Source organism: Aethalodelphis obliquidens, unplaced genomic scaffold, assembly GCF_003676395.1.
Source record: "Aethalodelphis obliquidens isolate GAN/ISIS:26980383/991018 unplaced genomic scaffold, ASM367639v1 scaffold115, whole genome shotgun sequence".
Classification (NCBI taxonomy): Eukaryota; Metazoa; Chordata; class Mammalia; order Artiodactyla; family Delphinidae; genus Aethalodelphis; species Aethalodelphis obliquidens.
The window spans coordinates 1,874,891-1,892,513 of NW_020838059.1; the positions used below are offsets into that span (position 1 = coordinate 1,874,891).

The window sequence follows — 17,623 nt, forward strand, 5'->3', positions numbered from 1 at the left end:
ACAAACTATCTGAAAATTAAATTAAGAAAACATCTCATTTACAATAGCATCAAAGCAACAAAATACGTAGGAATAAACTTAACCAAGGAGGTGAAAGACTTATACACTGGAAACTATAAAATACTGATGAAAGAAATTAAAGCAGATGAATATAAATGGAAAGGCATCCCTCATTCATGGATTGTAGACTTAATATTGTCAAAACGTCCATACTACCCAAAGTGGTCTACAGAGCCAATGCAATACCTATCAAAATCCCAATGGCATTTTATTTTTACTTTTGGCTGCATTGGGTCTTCGTTGCTGTGTGTGGGCTTCCTCTAGTTGCAGCGAGTGGGGGCTACTCTTCATTGCGATGCACGGGCTTTTCACTGTGGTGGCTTCTCTTGTGGCGGAGCACAGGCTCTAGGCACGCAGGCTTCAGCAGTTGCAGCATGCAGGCTCAGTAGTTGCGGCACGTGGGCTCTAGAGCATGCGGGCTTCAGTAGTTGTGCTGCGTGGGCTCAGCAGTTGCGGCACGTGGGCTCTAGGGTGCATGGGCTTCAGTAGATGTGCTGCATGGGCTCAGCAGTTGCGGCACGTGGGCTCTAGGGTGCATGGGCTTCAGTAGATGTGGTGCACCGGCTTAGTTGCTCCGTGGCATGTGGGATCTTCCCGGATCAGGGATCAAACCCGTGTCCCCTGCATTGGCAGGTGGATTCTTAACCACTGTGCTACCAGGGAAGTCCCCCAATGGCATTTTAAATGAAATGGCATTTTAAAGAAAAAACAATCATAAAATTCAGTTGGAACTGAATAGACCGTTTTCCAAAGAAGACATACAAATGGTCAACAGGTATATGAAAAGATGCTCAAGGTCATTAATCATCAGGAAAATGCAAATCAAAACCATGAGATATCGCCTCACACCTGTCAGAATTGCTATTATCAAAAAGAACACAAATAACAAGTGCTAAGAAGGATGTGGTGAAAAGGAAACCTTTGTGCACCATTGGTGGGAATGTAAATTAGTGCAGCCACTATGGAAAACAGTCTGAACATTCCTCAAAAAATTAAAAATGGAACTATCATACTATCCAGCAATTCCACTCCTGGGTATTTATCCAAAGAAAATGAAAAGACTAATTCAAAAATATATATGTGTCCCTATGTTCACTGCAGCATTATTTGCAATAGCCAAGATATGGAGGCAACCTAAGTGTCCATCGATAGGTGAATGTATATGTCCTACTGAGAAAAATAAAAAGCAAAAGACCAATGGAATCTAAAAAAAAAATAGGTGAATGTATAAAGAAGATGTGGTATATATTTATACAATGGAATATTACTCAGCCATAAAAAGGAACGAAATTTTGCCATTTGTCACAACATGGATGGACCTAGAGGGTATTATGCTAAGTGAAATAAGTCAGGTAGAGAGAGACAAATACTGTATGATTTAACATACATGTGGAATCTAAAAACACAAAACAAATGAATGAACATAACAAAACAGAAACAGAGTTATAGATACAGACAACAAACAGGTAGTTGTCAGAGGGGAAAGAGATGGGAGGAGGAGAGAAACAGGTGAGGGAGATTAAGAGGTACAAACTTCCAGTTACAAAATAAATGAGTCACAGATTTGAAATGCACAGTGTGGGGAATATAGTCAATAACTATATAATATCTTCGTATGAGGACAGGTGGTAACTAGACTTCTCATGGTGATCATTTTGAAATGTATAGAAATATAGAATTTGTGCTGTATGTGCACCAGGAACTAACATAGCATTGTAGATCAATTATAGTTCAAAAACAAACTCATAGAAAAACAGATCTGATTTGTGGTTACCAGATGCAAGGGGTGGGGGGGCGGCAGAAGGAATTGGATGAAGGTGGTCAAAAGGTACAAGCTATTAGTTATAAGATAAATAAGTACTAGTGATGTAATGTACAGCATGATCAATATAATTGACACTGCTGTATGCTATATATGAAAGGTGTTAAGACAGTAAATCCTCTCCTCTTTGGTAACCATAAGTTTGTTTTCTACATCTGTAAGTCTGTTTTTGTATATAGTTTTATTTGTATTATTTTTAGATTCCACATATAAGTGATATCAAAGTGAGAGGGAGGGAGGGAGGAACAAATTAGGGGTACTGGATTAACAGATACAAACCGCTATATATAAAAGATAAGCAATGAGGATTTACTGTATAGCACAAGGAATTATATTTGATAACTTGTAATAACCTATAATGCAGTATAATCTGAAAAAAATAACTGAATCATTTTGCTCTATACCTGAAACTAACACAATATTGTAAATCAAGTATACTCCAAGAAAGAAAGGAAGGAAGGAAGAAAGAAAAAGAAAATTACTTGTTTGCTTTAAGCAAGAGAGAGAGAGGAAGAAAAAGAGAGTACATCCTAATAATTCTCCTCACAAGGAAAAAAATTTGTTTTCTATTTCTTTAATTTTGCGTCTGTATGAGATGATGGATGTTCACTAAACTTATTGTGGTCACCAGTTCTTGATGTATTTGAGTCAAATCATGATGTTATACACCTTAAGCTTATACAGTGCTGTATGTCAATTATATCTCAATAAAACTGGAAAGAAAAAAAATCAGTTAAAAAAAAGTGTCAGTGAGGATGTGGAGAAATTGGAGCTCTTATACACTGTTGGTGGAAATAGAGAATGGTGCAGTCACTATGGAAAAAAGTATGGAGGTTCCACCAAAAATTAAAAATAGGCATATCATTGACATATATATATATATATGTGATATATTTATATACATAAACTATTATTCAACCTTAAAAAGAATGAAATCCTACCATTTGTGACAACATAGATAAACATAGAAGACATTATGCTAAGCGAAAAAAACCAAACACAGGTGGACAAATATTCATAATTCCACTTATACGAGGTAACTAAAATAGTCAAACTCATACAAGCAGAGAAAAGAATGGTGGTTGCCAGGGGCTGGGAAGAGGAGGAAATGGGGAGTTATTGCTCAGTGAGTATAAAGTTTTAGTTTTACAAGATGAATAAGTTCTAGACTTACAACATAGTGCCTATCGTTAAAAATACAGTATTGTGCACTTTAAAATATGTTAAGAAGATAGATTTCATGTTAAATGTTCTTACCACACACACACACACACACACACACACACACAGAAAATCCACAAAAGAACAGAAGGAAATTTTTGGAGGTGATGTATATGTTCAGTGCCTTGATTATGGTGATAGTGTCATGGGTATATGCATATGTCCAAACTCACCAAAATGTATATATTAAATATATGGAATTTTTTTGTATATCAATTATGCATAAATAAAGCTTTTTCAAAAGAAATAGAAGGAAGATTGGCCATGATTTTTGTCCCTTTAATCAGGAAAATAAATTTTTCCATAAGTCAAAGCATATTTCTTTTTGTGCCTCATTGATGAAAAAGCACCTGAGAAAAGTAGTGTTAGTTTTTTTTGTGTGTGTGTATTAGCTTTTAGAGTCTATATTTTAAGGAAGGTAAGGAAAAGGGGTACTTTAAAGGTTTTGGGTTAACCAATCAACAGAACTTGCCACAGCAGGAGCTCAATAAAATTAATATCATTATTAAAGAACTTATCTAAGAATGTTTGACAAATTAATCTCCTAACACACAATCCAGCTACTAATAATGATAAGCTTCTTTCAAGTGTCTAAATAAACAAAAATAAGTGTATTGTGTATGGAACAATACTGGAATTATATAAGCCAGAATGTTAATAGAAAATCAAAAGCTTAATCAGATAGCACCAACACCAGCACCCACTGAACAGAAACTCTACACAAAGTCAAAATAGGACAGCTACCAGCAGAATCAACTCTGACACAGGCCAAGATGAAATGTTAATACAGGTCGCTGACTGAACCAGGCTCTGGCTGCAGAATGAGGTACAACACTGGCCACTGTGACTTAGCTCCACAGACCATTCCAATATGGGCAAAGACAGAACCCTGACACTGGCTAAAGTCAGAAACCACAGCTTGGAAGTACTTTGGGCAAATATGCATCCCAAATTCTGTTCATATTCATCGTTAAAATCCTGGCCACAAACTATACTCTAACATTGTCCATAGATGAAATGCTAACTTTGGTCTGAGACAAAACTAGGGCACATGATAGGTAATATCCTAACATGGCAACAAACTGAATATTAAACTTAGACACTGACTGTGCATTAACAATGGCCACAGCCTGAGGCCTAACACTGGACCAAAAATAAACTCTAACCATGAACAATAATTGAAACTTTACCTGATGAAAGACTGAACATAAATCCTGTTCAAATTCTTATTTAGCCTTTCCCCAGGCAACACAATCAGCATGAACTGTAAGCCCCAACTGAGCTATGATACTGGCCTTTACTGATTCCCAAACCTAGAAATGAAAGTGATTCCAACACGGACCAAAAACTAAAGTCAAACCTTAAGCTGAGCCCTAACCCTGGATGTGATCTGTCTAAGGGTGGTCCACAGACTGAGCCCCAACACTGATCTTAGAACACATCCTCTCTTATATAAACTAAATCCTAATACTGGCTAAAATTTGAACCCAAATCTTGTACACTGACTTCACAATGAGTATAACTCAGGCTACACTGGACTAAAGGCAGCCTCAGAATGAGCTTTCACGCTGGTCAGAAATATGCTCTGATCTTTGTCACAGAGAGAACCATGGCTATAACACTGGGGCCTAACACTAATAACAGGCTGGCCCTAAACTTGGTTCCATGGTCCTCTAACCATGGATCCACACTGACTTGTAAAGATAGCAACAGATCGACTAAGCCTTCATCTAAGTCGAAGACTGAAGCCAAACACTTTCCACATTATAAACCTGAACTCTGCCCATGACTTCAGCTGTACACTGGCTCTTCAGCTTTAACCTTGGCCTACCAATTGATCTATAAATACAGCCAGACTGATTTACCCTGGGTCTCTATTTCACAAATTCGTCTTATACTCAAGCATTTTTTCCTGGATGTATTTTCAAGCATACTTTCTACCAACAATACATCAAGCGTCTCACCTTTGTATGTGTAAATACACATACACACACATTCCAATAAGCCTTGTAGAAATATTAAGTGTCACTGCTATGTATTTTCTTTCTTTTTTTTTCTTTTGGCCACACTGCACAGCTTGTGGGATCTTAGTTCCCCAACCAGGGATCAAACCTGGGGTCCCAGCAGCAAAAGCACAGAAGTGCAGAGTCCTAACTACTGGACTGCCAGGGAATTCCACTGCTATGTATTTTAATTATTAATTATTTATTGATAGTTTCCCCCATTAGAATATAAGCTCCAAAGGAAAGAGATATGGTCTGGGCTTTGTTTTTTTTTTCCCCACTCCTCTATTCCCAACATCTAAAATTGTGCCTCGAATGTTGTAAGTACTCAACAAATATTTGTTGAATGGATGAATGAGTAGTTCCTTGTTATTCTTCTGTCCTCTTATTTGACCTCTCTGCACAATATTCCAGTGATTCTACTTTGTTTTCTGTTGCTTCATCTATCAGACCATTCCTTCTAAGCTTCCTTTGAAGGCATGTTTTCCTCTACCTACTACTTGAATACGGTTATTTTCTAGGGTTCCATACTGAATCTTTGCCCTTCTCAAATTTACTATTCTAAACACTCTCTACATGAAATTTAGTTCATATTTACTTATTTAATTACTATTTATTATTGATGTCTCCCAAATGTTTAGTTCTAACCCAGACCTCTCTCCTGTGCTTCAGACCTACATTTCCTTACAGCCTACGAGGCATCTCCACAGAAACGTTACACAGATTCCTCAAATTTTTAAATGTCCCAAACTGAATCCCTCCTATCCCTCACAAAACTTGCTACTCTTTCTGGGTTCCCTATCTCAATGAATGGTACTACCATTCACTCTTCCACATCAGAACTTGGGAGTCACAATGGACGCCTTCCTTTCCCTCCCTTTTCATACCCAAATTGTCATCAAATCCAACTGATCATATCATTTCCTTGCTTAAAATCCTTTGATGGTTCTTTACTGCTTTCAGGTTATATTTTGAACTCATTGGAATGGGCCCCTATTCCTGCCCCATCTAGTTCCTGCAGTATGGAAGTTTTTTTGTTTGTTTGTTTCCTGCACTCTCTCACATCCTTATTTCTCTGTATGGAATATGATTAACCTCCCTGCCCCAAAGATGACAAATATCTTACTGGTTCACCAAGGCTCATCATTCAAGCATTTCTTTCTCCAGAAGTGGAATGAGTTCTTCCTCTTCTGTGGTCCTACAGAACCCTGTATAGAACTTTTTAGAACACTTTGCACATTGTATAGTCTATCTCCCTTCTTAGATTATGAGCTGCTTCAGAGGAAGGACTATTTTCCAATTCTGTATCAATTGTGACTAGTCCAGGGCCTTGCACAAAGCAATTGGCTGAATAAATTATTGAAACTATTAAATCATCTTCTTCCTTCATGTCACTTGTTAAAATTTTAGGCAATTACCTTGGCAAAATGCAATTCCTCTTTCTTTCCCTTCATTCCACTTGGAGGTCAAAAAGTTGTCCTTAAGAGTAAAATTGTAGTAACCCAATTGTAACGATCCATTCAGCTATAAGGATTCATCTCTAATAAAGAAAAGAAAAGTCAACAGTCAGGAGTGAAATTAGTCTTAATAAACAACCATTTTCTTCAACTTTTTAGTCACTTCAAAGTGTTTTGGTGTCCCACATATTCCTTTATCCACATCTTTAAACATACGTTTTACTAAAAAGATAGTTTCTTAAAGAAATATACAGTTATTTCTTATTATTCAAGTTGTATATCTGTTCTAAGCTGCTATATTACACCAATGATTGTGGCCACTGTTCTTCATAGCATGGCTTCATTATAGGTTAAACAGGTTTCTTCTGGCTGGCTTCAATCACATTTCTATGCCTACTGTGACACCATTTCAAAATAAAAAATATGATTCCCAATTAAAAACAAAGTATACATTTTCCAGAAACTTTAGAGTGATTCTAATGCACATGGTTCACACAGAACACACTCTGACAACTTTAAAGGTCCAGTCAAAATTCTAAGCTTATCAGAGCATAAATAACACTTTTTAAAAGCCACTGAATCAAAACTCAATGAGAATTTCAAATCACGATATAAAGTGTTTGCACCCCAGGGCTTCCCTGGTGGCGCAGTGGTTGAGAGTCCGCCTGCCGATGCAGGGGACACGGGTTCGTGCCCCGGTCCGGGAAGATCCCACATGCCACGGAGCGGCTGGGCCCGTGAGCCATGGCCGCTGAGCCTGCGCGTCCGGAGCCTGTGCTCCGCGACGGGAGAGGCCACAACAGTGAGAGGCCCGCGTACCGCAAAAAAATAAATAAATAAATAAAAATAATGTGTTTGCCCCCCAAATGCAAGTAGCTTAACCAACAGTAAAATCAATCTACAACCTTCATCTGTCCCCACAAGCACAACCCCATACCCCAAGAAGGGAGATTCTCTAAGACAGCACACTCCAAACTACAACATCCAGAATACCCTCCTCGAGCCGAAACTGGGGACAATAGGAAATGCGGGAGGGGGCTGGCGGGGAAGGAATTGTGGGTATATAAAAAGAAGTGTCTTGACTCCATCTCCCCCAATCCCCTGTCTTCACTTGAGTCTCTCCGCCAATGTCAATATTGGATTCCACCCTCCTCCCTCCCCCCACCAGGAAGAACAACCTCCAGAGACTTCAAACTACATTTCCCATGAGGGTAAGGGCTCGGGCCTCCGGCTTCCTTGGTGACCAGTAGCCAATAGGAGACGCAGCTGCGGCCGTTGGGGTGGGTGAGAGTCTGGCCTGGGCCTGGGCGCCGGGCCTAAGCCAGCAGCGCCAGGAGGGGAGTTCAGAAGACTGTCGCCCGGCATGGGGCGCCGCGAGGGTATCGCCCACCCGGAAGCTGCCGCCCCGGCCCGATTTTCCGCGGTTCTATAAGGAGTTGAGCTTCGGTAGCCGGGGAGCTGGAGGTCAGAGAGACAGAAAGCCTGAGCGGCTGAGGCTGGGGACTGTGGGACTGAGGGGGCCTAGGGAGGAGGGTGCTTCCAGAGCCGCGGGCCTCAGCCCTGACTCCGCCCAGCTCCGCCTCCGCGGGGGGGGGGGGTGTCGGGCCCGCGAGTCGGGGTGGGCTTCTGAGCTCACCGCGCCCGTTTCCCTGGAGACTCGGGAGCGTGGCCTTTTTTCTCTTTTCCCTCAAATCTGCCCGCTGTCTTTTTCCTCCACAACGGCATCCCGTATCCCCCACCCCGGCCTTGTGCCTCCTCAGACATCTGAAGTTAGGGTTCTCCACCAGGGTCTTCCCTGGGCGGCGTCTGGACTCTCCTTGCTGCTTGCAGGAGTTGGGCGATCTCTTTTTCCTCTCTTCTTTCAATTTGCACTTCAGGTTTGGGCACACACCCCTCCCAATGCACACACACCCCTTTTCCTCTGGGGCCATGGGAATTCCTTGCCACGCCCCGGGCGTGACTTTTTGTCAACTTTTCATTTTCCGCCCCTTTGATGGTGAGATCCGGATCGTCGCCATCTCTTTATTGGCCCCTCCAACCGCTTGCCCCTTCCCTGACCAGGTCTTTGGAGCAAAAAGGGTTTCCCCTCAATTTCCAGAAGAGGTGGGGAGCAGAAGAGGGAAGGAATCTCGTTTTTGAGAAATACGTGTTTAAGGTTCACTGCAGTGTTCTGATGAAAATAAAAGGCAAGTTAGACCTATTGTAAAACCGAGTTAGACCTATTGTAAAAACCAGCAAGATTGATGTTGACAAATATTTAAGGGGCACACCAACTACGGAATAAAGTAGACTGCGCAAAACGAGACTGTATTATTTTATTATTACAAACGCGTGCGAAAAGTGCTTAGGAGTTAGTGGAAGGGGATACCGATGAGGTTGGGGGGGTTGATCTATGGAAAGTCAAGCCTAACCCTGGAAGTGCTGAAGGCTTGAAACTCTCATCTACCTTCCAGATCAATCCTGGTCGGCTTTGGGAAGGAGATGAATTTTAATTTGGGTTTCGAAAGAGTAAAGTAGACTTGAAATGGGCAAAGAGGAGGGAGAAACTGCTTCTTCATACTGGGGTTGGAATTGGAGAAGGGTAGATAGAAGAGGGAGCACTTGTATAACAGGTGGGCTTCCCTGACTGGAGTAAAACGTGTCAGCAGGGATAGATTGGGGAAGAAATAGTGTTGAAAAGCTTGGGATCATAGTAATAGGACACTTTAAAGCATCCACATAGTTTGGATTTTATTCTGTATCATAAAATTAAGAACAACAAATTAAGATTGGGTGATTTTTGTTTTTTCATCCTAGGGGAACCTGATTTGAGATCAATTCTTGGAGAACACAAAGAAGTGTGGTGGTATGTTCCAGGTGTGAGTTTAATTTAAACCCAAGAAGGGCTTTGTCTTATAGACTGTTTTGTTTGTGGCTGTTCTTAGCTACACTCTATAGTTGTTACTTTTAAAGCCTAGTGATATAAATTGATTTTCTTAAGAAATGCATTTGCTGTCCTTGTGCATCCTATTACCTGAATTGTAGTCATTTCATTGGGCAACAATAATGATTGCTATTTATTGAGCCCATAAATGTTTTGGCACTATCATAAGCACTTTGTCACATTATCTTAAGAGTCTTATGAAGCAGGTACTAGTCTTCCCATTTTTCTAGAAGAGGGAACTAAAACGTCAAGAAGTTAAACAACCTACCTAAAGTCACATAGATTGTAAGGAGAGTTGAGGTGGGATTTGGGTGTGCAGATTTCTGACTCCAGAGCCCATGCTCTGTCCACCATGGTTTGCTGGTCCTGCTGTTCACTTTTGTTCTTAACTTTCTATTTGTGTTAAGGAGAGATTATTGTGAGATATATTTGACCATCTTGGCAAAAACACAAATGATTCGCTTTTAGTTTCTATGTCAGTATGTGTCTGCTGTAAAGTAGCTGCCAAAAGCAAATTAGCTTAACTGTTACTGCAGCCGTAGCAAATTGTGTCTGCCAAAACTGTAGTCAGTATTACTATCTTTGAATTAGATGATTCTCTTTATAAAAACATGTCATGCCTCTAAGCTATTTGGACCTTGACAGTACTTTAGGTTTTATTTTATCTTAGACTTTAAGTGACCTTCTGGGGCACTTGGTCTCCTTCATGACCTTTGCCCCACGTGAAGTGTTGGGGATGCAACAGAGCACGAGGTGTGAGCTTTCTCTAGGTCTAGTTGGGGAGATAGATGCCCATCAGGCTGAGATAATGTAGTATGTAGTATAACAGAGACAGGTTCAAAATGCTATGGGAGGATGAAGGAAGGAGTGACTAAATGTAAGGGAGAGTCAGGAAGAAGGCTTCTGTAAGGAGGTGACATGACAGATAGGTCTTGAAGGATAATGAGTTTGCCAGGCAGAGAAGAGTAGAGGGGAGATAGTCTGCTCCCTCTATTTAAGATAGAGGGAGCAGACTGTGAAAGACATGGGATTTTTACAAGAGCAAGGCATGTCCATTCAATGTTGAGGAATTCAGCATGGTTGGGGTGCAGATTGTTTGGGGAAATGAAGGCATAATTGTAGAAGAGGTCAGGGCTGATTTGTGAAGAACTTTGAACACAATGATGATAAGTTTGGATGTGCTCACATAGGCCAGTGTTTCTCAAAATGTATAGGGCATCTACCATAGTAGTTATGCTTTATTCCCACAAACATTTAAAATTTTATAAATTATATATTCTAATGTAGCTTATAAAAATTAAACTGAATTACATCATCAAATCTAAGGTTACTTAGGAAAAGGTTTACTGAACATACAAAGTAACCAGTTTTAAGTTGATTTAAATAGGAATATTAAGTAAATAATAGTACACATGGTGTGTGAATATGGGAAAATCAGCAAGTAATACTCAAATGACTGAAATTTGGAAAATACTGGTTGTTGGCAACAAAAAAAACATTAAAATGTTTTAGATGAGGAGCGCCATGATCAGATTTTCACTTTAGGATGCACTGGAAGGGGATGATACCAGTTAGGAGGCTGGTACTCTGCTCCAGAGAGAGTTGGTGAGACCTGAGGGAGCAACATATGAGAGGAGGGAACAGAGTCGAGAGACATTTAGGGGGTAGAATTTGTAGGACTTGGTAGACTTTTTTTTTAACATCTTTATTGGAGTATAATTGCTTTACAATGGTGTGTTAGTTTCTGCTTTATAACAAAGTGAATCAGCTATATGTATACATATATCCCCGTATCTCCTCTCTCTTGCGTCTCCCTCCCACCCTCCCTATCCCACCCCTTTAGGTGGACACAAAGTACCGAGCTGATCTCCCTGTGCTATGGGGCTGCTTCCCACTAGCTATCTATTTTACATTTGGTAGTGTATATATGTCCATGCCACTCTCTCACTTCGTCCCAGCTTACCCTTCCCCCTCCCCGTGTCCTCAAGTCCATTCTCTATGTCTGTGTCTTTGGACTTGGTAGACTTGAATATTATTATTATTTTATTAGTGTCATCTGAACTATTTTAAAAGCCTATATGCCACGTGCCTGTTATCCTTTATATGCTAAAATGAGCATATTATTGCCTAAATCAGGCTATGTACATATATCCATTAAGGTAACAGTGGAGGCTGTTGTCACGAATGGGTTTAGATTACACACGAGCATCCTCACTGCCTTACTGAGTGTCCTTGAGAGCAGTGGCACAGATATACAAGGAGTATGAGTATGATCTGTGATCCTTAGCCATCTGAGAAACTCCTTCAAGACTCAGCTCAAATATCAACACCTCTGTGAAGCCTTTGCTACACCTCCCCCTCCTTCTACCACACACACACATGCATATGCACACAGGAAGCAATAGTAGGCTCCTGGATCCCACAGGACCCTGTACTTCCTCTGTTCTAGCCGGTACCACAGGCTAGACCAACCACAGTGTGTTGGTCTGTGGATGTGTCTGCCTGTCCCCTAGACTGTGAGCTCCTTGAGAGCAGGGACCTGGTCTCATCTCCATACCCAAAGCATCCAGAATAGTACTTGGTACATGGTAGACACCTAATAAATGGTGACTGGATGAAAAGAATGGATCAACATATTCACATGAATGTAACTCTGGACCTTGGTACCGCAGAGTGCCAAACACTAAAAAAAGATTAGCTGTTTGCTACATTTGCTACTTTTGCAGAATAAAGCAGTAAATTAAAGTGACCTGGGTGTATAACTTCACTAGAGTTTTCTTTCTTTTTCATTTTCTCCCACTCTCCTGTGGTTGCCTTTCTTTTTTTTTCCTCATCATTTATCCACCCAGCCTCCTGTTCCTTAGGCCTGCCCATTGCTTTGCTCCTCTTGACAGAGTTCACATTGCTTCTGCCCCTATATTCTGCCAAGGATCCATTGCTCCTCTCCACGCACCAAATCCAGTTGACACCATCCTTGAAATCACTCTGAAATGGGTCTCTTCCTATTTATAGACACTGCTAGTGGGACTGTAATCTGATACAACCCTTCTGGAAAGAATTTGTCAATATGTATCAAAAATCTTAAAATCGAACATAGCGTTCAACCTTCCACTTCAACTTCTAGGGCTCTATGCTGAGAAAATAAATGTGAAGTTTCTAAAAATTTAGCTCCCAGGATGTCTAGCCCAGAATCTGTTTATAATAGCAAAAGAAAAAAGAAAAAGGAAAAAATAACATTTTATTGATAAATGTCTAATACTAGAGGTTTGAATTAAATCATTTATGGTACATGTATGGATTACTAAGTAACCATATAAATTGATATTACCAAAGAATATTTAATGATGTGGAAAGTTGTTTGTGATATATTAAGAGAAAATTCAGGTTATAAAGCTGACAGATCTCAGTCTGCATACACACATACACACATATCACACATGCACAGCCCCCCTCATCTGTGTGCACATACATAGGAAAAGTCCCATAATGGTAAACACACACAAAAAATGTTGATAGAGTTTTCCTATAAATAGAAGGATTACATACGAGTTCTCTTTTTATTTAGTCTTTTCCATATTTTTTGCTAATCCTCTATAATGACATTTTTGTACATTTTCAAAAAGTTATTTAAAAATGCTTTCCCCATGTCCACCCCTATTGCCATCGCCTTAGTTTGGGACACACTGCCCCCTTCTACCCCGCAACACACATATGACTTGTACCCGGGATTACTACTGCCTCCAGCCTGCCTCCCTTCCAATCCTTTCTCCACCAATGCTGACAGAATGAATGATGTTTCTAAATCACAAGTCTAAAGCTATCCAGCTCTACATAAAATAGTTCAAAGGCAGCCTATTGTCCTCAAGATAAAATCCAAATTTCTTAGACTGCTTTATAAAACCTTTGAAAATCAGCTCTCTGCTTTTCTTTCCATTGTCACTTTTCCTCCCACAATTTACTTTTTTCTTGGAGTCTTAGGCCAGTGCCTGGCACATAATAGGTGTTTAGCTAATGCTAACCAAATATCGGTGTGGATTGTATGGGTTAACTGTTGTGTGCCAGGCAATCCACCAGGGTTTCATTTCATCCTCAGAGTAAAAATGTTAAATACATACAATAGTTATCCCTATTTTACAGATGAGGAAAATTAATTAAATAAAAATGGGAAGAAAAGTAATCATAATAACATTTTTTTAAAGAAAAAATCAAACCCCCCTGCTATAACACAGCTTTCATTTTCCTGAGGCCCCCTGCCAGTCTTTGTCAGTGTGCATACAGACTTTGTTCATTCCCTTGGGCAAGTTATATGTGACCACAGCATAACAAAAACAGTCCAGACCGACATGACCTCACCACGTCACAGTTCACATTGTGTTAATATACAGACATCTTTCCTTTGTGTATATAACACTTCATGCAGGAGAGACAGAAGAGCTCCAATTTCTCTGTTTTTCTTTCTGTTTTGAAATTCTGTGTCTTTGGGGATGGGGATGTCAGCAGAGACCTACGGAAAACTGTGATAGAATTGAATGTACAAGAAACAATGTGTCTCATGGGAGCCAGTGTCATTGGTTAATTTATTTTTTTAAATGTCACGTAGATGTATTTTCCAGCAATCTGTCCCCAGGGAAGACCTTGGTTGAATTCAACTGTTAATCCTATTTACAGAATGCAGCCTATGCATGCACTGTATTCTTGCATTGTTAAGTGATCTTAGACATATGTAGTGGATTACCATGATGACGTACAATCAGGTGAATATGAGATATCTGATTTTCTCTACAAAAACGTATCGATGTTCATATTGTCATTCAAGATCCTGCTGTGTGGTCTTTCCTTCATTTTCCTTACAGATAATACCCATTGTGCAAAAATGGATGCTCTTCAAAGGATAGAAGTCCTAAGCATGAATTGTCAGAATAAAATTATATCACCTTGTAAGGAATTCTCACTGTTAAATACTCCAGGAAAAAGAATGCATAGTTCTGTTCCATGATCAAATAAGTTGAACATAGAAATTACAGGTAGAGTTTCAGTTCATCTGATGAATTATTGTGGGCTTACTATGTGCAAAGCACTCTGCTAGGCACTGCACTAGATACTTATAAATACCCCCTTTTTATGCATTCCAGACAGACAGACAGACAGACAGAGATATCTAGTGTACATACAAGAATGAGTGTGAAAGAGCAAATGAAAGAAAGAAGATTTCAACAAGCAGGTCCATCATATAAATGAAAATTTACTCCACTGAAAATTGGGATACCTGCCAGTAGGATACATAGGCAAAAATGAGCTACCAGATACCTGATAAGCAAATAATCTACTTCTCTGTTTACAAACAGTTTGAGGGAAGGAACAGTGACTTTCTGTACATCCAGCCCTGCCCAAACCTGCTGGTGATGTTGTGAGAGTTAATGACTATGTCAGCTTTTCCAGGGTTTCTGTCTCTGCTGCGGAGATTTGGCAGACACCCCAGACAAATTTTATGTCTCTTAAATCTTCCTCAAGCTAGGCTTGGCTTTTAGATTTATATGTACAAAAAAAGCAAAGTGTTTACCAGTTCGACATTTTTGAAGATCAAAACAGACTCCGATTTAAAAAAGAATTCAACATACACCTCAGTTTAGTCTACAGAGAGGGCTAATTGCTTTTGCTATTTGTTTAAAACAGCTGAAATGTTTACTTTCTAGAAGTGGCGACTGATCATATGTCTAAAGATTTATATGCCAGGCCTAAGTGTTGCTTCCTCTTTTTCTTGCCTGCAAAGTGTAAAGTTTTGCTAAAGTCTTCATTGTTCTTTTTTGCCTTTACTGATACATAGTTATAAAACAGTGTAGGATGAGAGGTGCTGTGAAAGATATTGGCAATCTAGGAGAAAAATAAAAGATGGTTTTTATTAGCTCCTCCCTGCCCCCTTTTTTGGCTCTCAGCTTTTCAATGGTCCCTTAAGCACAATAATGATAGGTGAGAATAGGAACTGGAGAGCTTTCCATGACTACTCATTAACAAGGCTTGTCCAAATATATCTGCAGGCAGAATACAAATACAAGTCTGGCTGTAATTCAGAAGAGTTGAAACACCTTGTAGAGAATGTTACATAAACAACATTGCTTCAGTGGTGAAAGGTGAATTATAACTTGGGGGAAATCCGCAGTAAGGGCCCTTCTCATCCACTCCAGCTGCGCTTCTTTTTAGCCAGCAACAACTGCCAGCAAGAGCTTCCTGGGGCAGAAACTGTCCCACAGTAAGGCCCCGTAATATGTCCTCCTACCATTTCTTCTTCAATCAAGTCCTTGGACACACTTCATTAGGATTACTTTGGTCACATAATATTCTAATTTTCACCTTTCAAGAGATGCTCAGTTTGAATTCAAGGAGCACTTGATATTCAAGCTCATTTATTCAATACACATTTAAGCACATATACAGGACCAGACCTTATGCCAAGTGCTAGGAATACAGTGATGAATTAGAAGTAGTCCCTGCCTGCCCTTAAGGAGCTCACAGTCAAGTTGGGAAGATAGACACCCAAACCAATAATTATATTACAATGGCAAAGGTGCTCAGAGAAAGAGCTATGTTATAAGGTGCCCTGGGAAGATGATGGAGGAAATTATTGCTAGGGGTGGGCTCCTTACAGACCAGAGTCTAACTCTGCTGAATCACAAAGGATGAGTGGGCATTGCCTGGAATCTCGGTGGACAAAGAGGTGTGGGAAAGAATTCCAGAAAGAGGGAACACGAACACATGCGAAACAGTTACATATAAAAATGGATAGTTCAGAAAAAGGTGAGATACTGTGTATGAACCACTGGGAGTATAGAAGAGGGGACAGGATAAGGATCTGGAAAGGTATCTTGTGGAAGGAAGTCTGCTTGTTAAGGAGCTTGGCCTTTATCCTATAGGCGGGGGATGAGCCAGCACAGGGTTTAAACCGGGAGTAACATGATTGGATTGGAGGATGGGCTTTATGGGGAAAAAACTGGAGACAGAGAAAGTCCACCTTTTGATTTGGCAGTCTGAGAGGCCTTCCCTAATCACTTGCCGCTATTCAGGAATGCCATCTCCACTAAGTTTTTGTTCAACATACAAAGATCACTTTGAATAATTGTTTCCTTCTACACACAGGACATAGCTTCCTGCACTCCTTCACATGTTGGTTAGCTGAATATTCATTTTTTCCAACTCAAATCAGTGATCCCAGTAGTAATTGGGGTTTGATTATCATGAAGGAAATCAGAGTTTCAAAGCATAGCTGCTAGTTTGAAAAACTGTATGAGGCTTATTTATTGCCTACGGAGTCAGTGGGGCTGAGGTGAGTGATGGTCAGCTCCCTTGGGGACTGAGGGAGGGAAAGGGACAGAGGCTGAAGAGATGGCTGTTTAAAAAATGGTCAGCATCCAGAATGTTGGAACCCCCTAATGGCCACATCCAGACAAGGGAAATAGATACAAGGGCCAGAAGTACATGAATATAAAAAATGTATGTTGAAGGTAACTGTGCCCAAATTGTTCTATGTAGCCAATCGGTTTTGGAGCATATTCTTTCTCCGACTCAGATACTATAAATGGCTTCCCATTAGCCATAGGATGCAGTCCAAACTCTTTAGCCTGGCATTCAATACTTTCTGCAGTCTGGCTCCAGCCTACCTTTCCAATCTTCATACTTCTGTCTTACAGAACTTATCTGGCCAGCCAGTTACCCTTTCAGACACTGCTTTGGCATTCCCTCATCTACACTGTGAGCCCTCTCAGGGCAGTGACTGTGTTTTTAACCTCTTTGAATCTGCCACAGTGCCTAGCACAGTGTCTTGCATACAGTAGGCACCCAAGTATATGTACGGGTTGATTATTGTCCCCCACCCCATTCGTTCCAATTTCTCTACTACTATGGACCTAATATCCTCTCTACTAAAAATGGCAACTGAGACACTAGGTGCAAGGGGTCAGTTTTCAATAAACTAACTTTTAAATTTTTATTTTGAAATAATTGTAAATATAGAAAAGTTAAAAGAATCATATAAGGACTCTCATATACCATTCACTCAGATTCACCACTTTTTAACATTTTGCCCTATTTGATTTATGCTTCTCCATATAAATATGGTTATTTTGTTCTGAAACATTTGAAGTTG

General features: G+C 40.2%; 2 protein-coding genes across 10 annotated transcripts in view; one reads left to right on the forward strand and one right to left on the reverse strand.

Moving 5' to 3' along the window:
• ARHGAP36 (Rho GTPase activating protein 36) overlaps window positions 1-8,855 on the reverse strand; it is a 156,811-nt gene extending 147,956 nt beyond the window's left edge. For 2 of the 3 annotated variants that reach the window (XM_027097564.1, XM_027097560.1), the window contains exons 1-2: window positions 8,200-8,855; window positions 6,525-6,646 (exon numbers count right to left, since the gene is read on the reverse strand). Coding sequence is in view for 2 of the 3 variants with exons in the window: in XM_027097560.1 (XP_026953361.1) it covers window positions 6,525-6,560 (36 nt within the window). In the remaining variant the exon portion in view is untranslated. Of the gene's footprint in view, window positions 1-6,524; window positions 6,647-7,500; window positions 7,580-8,199 lie in introns of those variants that run through there. The other variant, XM_027097559.1, reaches the window with a different exon arrangement.
• Window positions 7,854-17,623, forward strand: part of ENOX2 (ecto-NOX disulfide-thiol exchanger 2) — a 298,480-nt gene continuing 288,710 nt past the window's right edge. For 5 of the 7 annotated variants that reach the window (XM_027097555.1, XM_027097550.1, XM_027097552.1 and 2 more), the window contains exons 1-2: window positions 7,980-8,027; window positions 9,360-9,408. The gene's annotated coding sequence lies outside the window, so the exon portion shown is untranslated. Of the gene's footprint in view, window positions 8,028-9,359; window positions 9,420-17,623 lie in introns of those variants that run through there. The other 2 variants (XM_027097557.1, XM_027097554.1) reach the window with 2 other exon arrangements.